This window comes from Myotis brandtii, unplaced genomic scaffold (genome assembly GCF_000412655.1).
Source record: "Myotis brandtii unplaced genomic scaffold, ASM41265v1 scaffold23, whole genome shotgun sequence".
In the NCBI taxonomy this organism is placed as follows: Eukaryota; Metazoa; Chordata; class Mammalia; order Chiroptera; family Vespertilionidae; genus Myotis; species Myotis brandtii.
The window spans coordinates 4,699,635-4,708,927 of NW_005358649.1; the positions used below are offsets into that span (position 1 = coordinate 4,699,635).

Here is a 9,293-nt window from a genome sequence, read left to right on the forward strand (position 1 = left end):
GGCCAGACGCACCCCCGTTGCCAGGCGCCTGGAGCTTCCGGCTGCCCTCCCTGCTGTCCCCCGCCGCCATCCCTGCTGTCCCTCTGGGAACCGAGCTAGGAGGGTGCTTGGGCAGCTGGGAGACACCCTACCCCGCCCCCGGGGTCACAGATAAAGGGGTCGGAGTGGGGGGGGACGGGTGGCGAAACAAGGCTGGTGAACGAATCAGTCCTGAAACAAGGTCATAGGGGCAGGAAAAGTACACCCAGCTTCAGGGTGGGTGGTGGGCAGTCGGACAAGGCTGGCGATGCGCAGTCCTAAGTTGCATTTTTAAGATTCAAACTACCAGGGTCCCAGAGTACTGATGAGTCTGGACCTTTCAAACACCCCAGTAATACCTGACTAGTCCCGTCTTAGGTGACAGAATCACACCGAATTCCCTCCCCCCTCCGCCGGAATTCCATGTTCTAGGCTTCCTTTGTCTGGGTTCTTTGGTGAAGGCTTACATGTGTCCTCTCCCTAGCAAGGAAGCCTGCCTAGCACCCTGACCTGCCCAGGGCCTTAGCTATACTCCTGACCCCACAATAGGCTGCAAATTTAGCCCTGGTAATATGGTTTCATAGGGATAGTGGTATATTTATCTAGAGGAATAGCCAGGGGAAAATATTTGGGGTCAAAACCAATTAGGAACTCAGTTCTGGGGCTGCACTCACAAGTGGAGAACCACGGACCTATGATTATGTGCATTAAATGTACACTCCACTCAATTCGTGATCAAATGTTCATTAACTGGCTGCTTTTAAGTCTTGCTATCACATCCTCTTGGCTATCACCACCCCTGCCCCCAGCTCTGTGCCAACTCCAGGCCTGGCTCCTATTGTTTTATAACCAGGTACCCAAATCCTACCAACCTATGTGAAACTCCCAATCCTCACAGTGGAACCATCTCTATATTCTCCTAACATGTTGTTCTGTTTTCACTTACTATTATCCCTATACAATAAAACTCATACATCCACAATCCAGCCCCCACTCTTTTCACCATTCCCCATCCAAACACCCAAGGACTACATGTGCCAACTGGAGATACATCATTTTAAATGGCTATTGCCCTTTAAGAGGATTAACTCAAAGCAGCAACTGGCATGGGATGCACCAGGCATTGTAAGGACTAGAACAGAGAAGGAGGTGACTCAAAGACAAGTTAACGGAGTTTTATCAGACAGTAAGAGATGCTATGAAGAAAAACATTCTATGAAGAGGTGTGTCAGAGACCTTTTACCCAAATGAAAAAGCCAAGTACACAGACCTGAGGGCAGTGTTACAGACACAATATTACAAGTGCCGAGACCCTACATTAGAAGCTTCTCATTTACGAGGAACAAGAAAAAATATAGCTGGGAGCCATATGTTAAATATTAAAGATGGCCCTTCCAAAGATTTCTGTCCTATTTCCTGGGACCCGAGGACATGCTACCTTATGCAGGGACTTTGCAGATGAGCCAGAATTAAGGTATTTGAGATGGGAAGACTACCCTGGATTACCTGGGTGGCCCAATGTAATAACCAGGGTCCTTGTGAGAGGGAGGCAGGAGGAGCAGAGCCAGAGGTGATGGGAAGATGGAAACAGATGGCACGCTGAAGATGGAGGAAGGGGTGACGAGCCAAGCAATGCAAGCAGCTTCTTAAGTCTCCCCTGAGTTCCAGAAGGCAGGCCTGCTGACAATTTGGTTTAGCCTAGTGAACCAGATTTTGGACTTCTGACTTCCAAAACTGTTAAGACAATAAATCTATGGTTTAAGTAACTTCAGTTTGTGATTTGTTACCACAGCAACAGTAAACATACATAGTGCCTACATGGAGACATGCAGGTTCAGTTCTATACCGACACAATAAAGCCAGTCATCTTTGCTAAAGGGTCTTGCCACATCTGCGAAACAATTAAAATGAGGTGTGCTGTGTGTTACATGTACGATAAAAAGGCTAGCCTTAAAGAGAGGGATGCCTGTATGAGAACAATGTTTTGTCCAGTTTGATACCAAATCTGTAAAGGAAAACAGTGGGGGGCAGAAAGTTGTCAATCTTCCCCTGGAGGTGGTCCTCAAAGACCCCAATAAACTCACTTTCTAGTGGTCCCTGTAGCACGTACATCTCCGTATTTGTTTCGTCTATCTTGCCCATTTCATTCACACGAGAACAGAGGCTTATTTTCATTTGTATGCCCCTAATAAGTACTCCAATTTTACAATAAATGCTTACTTAGCACTTTGAGCCACACACTGCTCTGAGCATTTTACTTGACCCAACACATTTAATCCTTTAAATCCTCTGAAACCAGGTATTACTATTTCCCCCATTTTGCTGATAAGGAAAGGTTAAGTAATTTATTAAGCTAGTAAGCAGTTTGGCTCCAAAGCCAGCACTCTGATCCAGCCTACCAGAGGAACCTTCTAGGCAACGCGAGGCACCATTGGCTAAAGGCCAGTGAGTGCAACAGATGACACTTTCTGAAGACAGGGGCAGCAAGAGACCTAATAAAGCCGGCACTTCAGAGGGTACAAATGGAAATGCACAGGTGAGTGTGTAGCCGTAGCACCTAATTAGAGGCCCAGACCTTCAGAAAGGTTGGTTAGCCTTCTTCCTTTTAGGAGAGGTGGGCTAAGTAAAACAAGGTATTGAGCTGCATTTAAATAGGTTTTAACAGTTCACAGAACATTTCCCTATCCACTATCTTCATGACTCTGTGATGAAGGTAGACCCACTGTCCCTTTTACTCACCAGGAAACCGACAGCTTCAATTGTCACATGCTGCCGGGTGACAATTGAAGCTGTCAGTTTCCTGGTGAGTAAAAATGGGACAGTGGGTCTACCTTCTCCCTCTATCCCCTCTGAAACTCCTACTAGATTCCTTAATTCTGAAGCAATCCTAATCTGGATGTCTCCAACTCCTCCCCACTCCCAAACAGGTCCCTATTCTCTGGCCACACTTGGGAAATAATTTACAGGATTAAAAACGGGAATGTATCTACCAAGGACAGAAACAGCCCAGTCCATTTCTTTATCCTAGATATTCGTGGAGAATTTCCTAGCCCTCACCAGCTTCAAAAGCTGTGCTACTTTGGGTGGTGATGCATCAATGTCTAGGGATCCTAACAAACCTATGGCTGTCCATTGCAGGCAAGATTGTTGAGCATTTGGGGACAGGGGCATATGGAAGTGCCCTTTATCCTCAGTTTTGCTTTCTATGATTTCAGTCCAAAACTATATGAAAATTCCAGAATTAAACATGTTTTAAATTGCACAGCATCCTGAGTAGTGATGAAATGACTCGCCCAGGCCTGGTGGTGACAATCCCTTTGTCTAGTATCTCCATACTATATACACTCCTTGCCTGTTAGTCATTGAATAGCTTTCTCAGTGATCAGATTGACTGCGCCTGTATTGCAGTGCTTGTGTTCAAGTTACCATTATTTTACTTTAAAGCCACATTCACATAACTTACTACAATATGGTTATAATGACTATTTTATTATTGTTAACCTCTCATTGTGCCTAATTTACGTATCAAAGGTATGTATGTATAAGAAAAAATAGTATATATGGGGCTTGGTACTATCCAGTTTTAGGCATCCACTGGGAATCTTATCCCCTGTGGATAAGGGGACTACCATATCTAACCAATTTTACCATAAAAATAAAATAAAAAGGTGCCCTAGCCGGCTCAGCTCAGTGATTAGAGCATCAGCCTATGTACTTAAGGTCTCAGGTTCGATCCCCAGCCCCAAGGGGCACATGCAAGAGGCGACCAGTCGATATCTCTCCCCATTTTCTCTAAAAAATAAATGGAAAAAAAAACATCCTCAGGTGAAGATTAAAAAAAAAAGCTGTGTCAAATGCCATCACCCATATAGAGAGTGTCACTTCTATTTATTACTATCCCAATTCCTCCAACATTTACTTTCCCACGCCTAGGTAGTTAGCAATATGCCATCTGTACAACTTTATTACAATAATGCAATTTTTTTCTTCACAGCCACTTTCTACCTTTCAGGATACTGGATGAGCAAAGGCTGGGATGGGGGACTGGGACTGTATCTACTTAAGCAGCAAAACAAAATGGTAATTTCAAAACTCAGACTCTTAGGCGCCACCTAAAGGTTAATGTACATTGGTTAATTTTTTTGTACAGTGATCCAACTGTTAGTACTAAGACACTAAATTTCTTGCAACACAGGTATACTCAGACGTGTATCACTGATTTGATAGACTAAAGGACCTTAACTTTAATTTCTCTCCAGAATTCATTGACCCTAAATTCATTAGTCTGGAGAAACAGCTTCCAAGACCAAAGAATTTAAAGGAATTCTTAAATGTATTTATCTAGCAACTTTCAAATACTAAAAAGTAACGATTCTGGTGCAAAAGTGTCAAAAGAACAGGGCACGTGTTTCATATACATCATACCCTTGGCACATCTAAGATTACAAAAACTGTAACTTTTATTATACATATTTCATGTTACACTGTACACTTAAAACTTCCAGTTCATTAACCAGATGATACATAAACCAAAGAGGAATGTTTCTTATAAAATAGCAAAACTGCCCAGCTAGTGTGGCTCAGTGGTTGAGCTTCAATGTGACCCAGGTCGCGGTTCAATTCCTGGTCAGGGCACATGCCCAGGTTGTGGGCTTGATCCCCAGTATGGGGCCTGCAGGAAGCAGCTAGGCAATGATTCTCTCATCATTGATATTTCTCTCTCAAATATTTTGGAGAAAAAAATAAAATACCAACACTTATCATTTGAAGTTATATTCACTAGTTTCATTCGGAGTGCTTTAGGTGCTCCAAAATAACTATTATCAATGGACACTAATTTCATTTCTTCCTTCATAATTATATACACTATATTATTTTTTTTATGTTAATCCTCACCAGAGGATATTTTCCCATTGATTTTAGAGAGAGTGGAAGAGAGAGGGAACGACAAACATATGTGAGAGAAACACATCAACTGGTTGCCTCCTGCACGAGCCCAGACCATGGCCCAGGTTGGGGAGGAGCCTGCAACGAAGGTACGTGTCCTTAACAGAATCGAACCTGGGAGCCTTTGGGCCAAAGGCCGACGCTCTATCCACTGAGCAAAACCGGCTAGAACCATAATATATGCAACGAAAAACTTACTGACACACGGACAGAAAATACAAAACAAGGAAAACACATTTACATACTTTATAGGCAAGCCAAAGCCTGAGAGAATGGAATTTCAGCAATATTTTAAAATGTAAACTGCTTTTATTACATCTTACCTATAAATCATGCACCAAGGCCTGCAAAATAAATTTTCTTAGTAAACTAGTTTTGGCAAACTCAATAGTAAAAAATTAAGATGCCTCTTTTGCACAGAAAAGTCCTTACTAAAACCAAGAAGTGTTTTTCACAAGATACAAACTGAATCCTAGTTTTGGATGCAATGGCTGCTGAGTTGGCTTAACTTTATCACATACTAAAATTTGCTGATAGTTAAGGGACAGCAGAGGTGAGGCAGGCTAACAAAAAAGTCACCAAGACAACAATATGCTTCAATTTTGAAGACTCAGTTTATTAACTGACCAGATTTACAAAAATAAGCATGGTAGATACCTGAAAGGGAAAAACAAAAACAAAAAAACATTAAAGAAGCCACCTCAATAGCTAGGAATTAACATAAATCAGGAGGTTACGAAAATACCAATTCAGTTTCCAATTTTAAGTAGAAAAAAACATACCTTCCCCCCTCCATAAATAACCAAACCAACTGTAACCCCACTAAATATATTAGAACTCAAACCAAACCCATATCAATATTTAGTGGGAGAAGTATTTGAGACTGCATCCCATTTACTCGAGTATTAAGTAAACCTCTCTCGAGTAGATGCTCACCTTAGTTCATCCTTCTAATAAGCCTATTGATCTGGTCTTCCCTGTTCCCAGCATCTCCACCTTCTACAAAATGGGTGGTCTTCTTCTTCATCCCACCACGTGGAGAAGATAACTTAAAGGGCCACAGGAAGTTGTTCACTTCTTTGAAGCGCTTTCCAACAGTGTAGATCTCATGAATCAGATCTTCCATGCAGATGATGCCATATTTACCTGAACATTTTAAGGTTAAGATATTACTTTTTAAAAAGATCGCTAAATTTTAAGGTACTGAACAAACACAATTATAGGCTATAATGTATAGTTAAAAGTAAATAAAAACAAGTAAAAAGAGAAAAATGCACGGCCACAAGATGCCAGAAAATACTGTCTAATATCAACTTCCCCCCAAAGAGGCAGAACCTACCAAGAGATCGAGCAATCAGTGAGTTATCTGTCAGGGCAATTCGTTTTTTGTTGATTTTGCCATAACCACGCTTGTAGATCAATTCATTCACTGACTTCAGGTTTGGGTACCTGAAATAAGAAAGCAGACATAAACGACCAAAGAATAAGGTTACCGCTGTCAAAACACCTAAAATCCATCTCGCTAACATAACCAACGTCCCCAATAGAAGTCAAAGGAGAAGGCAGACTCACCCCCAAGCAATGTATGGCTCCACAATCCTCAGCATGTTAATGGAAGCCTTGTTGAGCTTAACAAAGGTGCCGTTGAAGATCTGGCGAAGGCGAAGAAGCTGCAGCACCTTCCGGACCTTTGGGCTCACACCATTGATACTGCAGTGAAAAAAGACGAACAATTTCACTTGGCTTTTTATAAGAATTTTTATTAATGAAGGACAGGAAACCATTACAATTTTGGACAACACAAGTCCACCCAAATAGACGGGAATCCTCTCCTGCTACAAAGACCACTGGTGTTTTTCCTTATTCAGCTAAATTTTTCTATCACCTCTCCCAACTTGCCCCCTCCCAAGTGAACTACCCTTGGACACATACCTATGACATTTAAACGTCCCCCGACCCTTCTACCACTTCCGGTTTTGTACACATCTGTTATAACACTCAGGAGGCTACACTTTAACTACTTTCCATCTCCAGGACCCTGAACTCAAGTCCCCTGCTCAATTAGAGAATGGATAGGGACTTCGGGGTCCAGGTCTCACAGCCAAACCATTAAGATAACTCCCTCTTGTTCAAGCTACCCCCAAAATACTTTCATTCCAGAACCAAGGCCTCCAGAAGTAATGTCCCGTTTTGCTGATATTGCATAGCTTTTTCCCTTCAAAACCAGAATGCAGCAAAAAAAAAACAAAAACAAAATACAAACAAACAAAAAACAAACTCACCCTCTGATCCTGATGACAAATGCCAACTTGGGTTCGGCAGGGACGTAGAAATTGCCCGCCTTTCTTGCCATCCTGGCCATCCGAATCTCCGTTCTGTACATCTGCCTGTACTCCTTGTGATAGTGCTTGGCCTTTTCGTAGATGAGCTTCCTTCTCGCCTTTCGAAGCTGAAAAACAAGGATTATCCATCCCATCCTTCGCTCCCAAACACAGTGACCGAGACCAGTTCTCGAGAAGAAAACGAATCCTCCCTTGAAACTTTTTTCTTTTCTTGCCAGTTTGCATTAACATTCCCCAAAGCAGACAAGACACCGCCTTCATCCGAGATGTCACTTGGAGGAGCTAACCCAGCTCGCGGGTAGGGCAGGCGAAGTGAACAAATCTTGCAAAGGACACCCCGCTTGCTTGCCACCCCAAAGCCTCTTCTTTCATGGCAAGTGTCTTAAAAAAAAAGAAGTTGACTTACCATCTTTTGGGCAAACTTCTTCCTCAGGCGCTTGATCTTCAGCTCCGCGAAGTTCCTTCGCTTCTTCTTGAGGGTTTCTGGCACCGCAGGAACCTTCTTCTTCTTCTTCTCTCTGGATGGGCATTAACATTAACAGCTCATGAAGCTCCCAGCCCCGCAGGCCGCCACCTCTCACCCAGCACTGAACGCAACTACCGGCACTGCCTCTAACATGTGTACCTTCCGCTGCTCTCAGCTGCGACGGGAGACCAAGATTTTAAGCAATTTCTACGCTGAGGACCTTTAACACAGACACTCCCGTCGAATCCATGCCCGGTCCCAGGCTCGCACAACACAAATATCCACAGCAAAGCTAACAAAATGAGAGACTGCTGCCGGACACGGATCCCGAGACGGTTAACGAGGGCTTAGGCTCAACAAATAACCCCAGAAAAAAAAAAAAATCCCATCACCCTTGCTCAGGCCTCAAGCGCCACATGCTGAAAGCAAAGGACTGGCGGCAGGGACGCCTGGATCAAGTACATACCAGACAAGGACGAACCCAATTCAGAGGTTCTGTGCCTCCCTCACAAAACAGAGGGGTGGGCAACCGGCCGACTCCGCACATTTTCAGCTCTCCCACTTTCGCCTCGTTCCCCACAACTCCAAAACCTCCGCCCCAAGGCTGCCTGCATCCCCTGCGAGCCTGCGGCCTCCACCAATGTCGCCAGACGTCACAAACACACAGGTAAGTAGGCAAGGACACAGGGCACAGTAGGACCGGGGGAAAGTGGGACAAAAGGTATCTGGTTTCGGGGATGGAAGAGGATTCTCGAGGAGAGGAAGAGCCACTTACTCTGCACCCTCCATGGTTCCAGCCGGAAAAGAGAAAGGCGGCGCATGCGCACTGTTCACTTAAAGACGCCGCGTGAAGCCCCAGCACTTATAGGTGTCCCAGGATAAGCCAGAAAAGAACTCAGAACTGAGAATACGCCCTGCAAACGCAAAATTAAGAAATTCCTGATTCAGTCTCTTAGGATCAAGTTTAGGATAAAATTTGTATGGGGGAAAATGTGTATCGATTAAACTCTTTAATCAATATGAGAGCAAGGAGTGCTAACACCTTGACTAGTCCTTAGGGTGCGTTAACCCGGTGCGGATCGAATTCCACCCAGTAATGAATGCAAATGACACGCCACCGGTGCGAACTACAAATCCCAGCATGCCTCAGTCCTATTGCCTGCCCGGCGGGAGGGCGACGTTTGGCCGGGACTGCAGGCAGCCACCGCGGTGGTGGATCCCGTCAGGGAAAATGAGACTCTTTTGGCCCACGATGCAAAGGGCTAGCTGAGATTCCAAGTCGCTCCCGAGAACCGGTTTTAAGCACCTTTTCGGCTCTCTGCCAACCCCAGTCACAGCCTCCGGCGCCCCAGTTGCCGCGCGGCCGAGGTCCTTCCGTTCCTCCGGCCTGAAGGGCTGTCTTCCGCAGCGCCTGATTGCAGGCGGAACCGTCCAGAATGACCTGCTTAACCAAAGTGGCGAGAGGGGCACAGCGAGGATCGGACGCCCGGAGGAGGATGGCCGGGGCGCTGCCGACAGCG

General features: G+C 44.6%; 1 protein-coding gene across 1 annotated transcript; it reads right to left on the reverse strand.

Moving 5' to 3' along the window:
* Positions 1-5,557: 5,557 nt before the first annotated feature.
* Positions 5,558-8,634, reverse strand: RPL7 (ribosomal protein L7). Its single transcript, XM_005866372.2, has 7 exons — positions 8,549-8,634; positions 7,714-7,825; positions 7,248-7,414; positions 6,538-6,675; positions 6,305-6,414; positions 5,902-6,111; positions 5,558-5,622 (listed from the first exon to the last, which is right to left on the reverse strand). Exons 1-6 carry the CDS (start codon positions 8,560-8,562, stop codon positions 5,903-5,905), a joined length of 750 nt encoding a protein of 249 aa, XP_005866434.1. The 5' UTR covers positions 8,563-8,634; the 3' UTR covers positions 5,558-5,622; position 5,902.
* Positions 8,635-9,293: the final 659 nt, after the last annotated feature.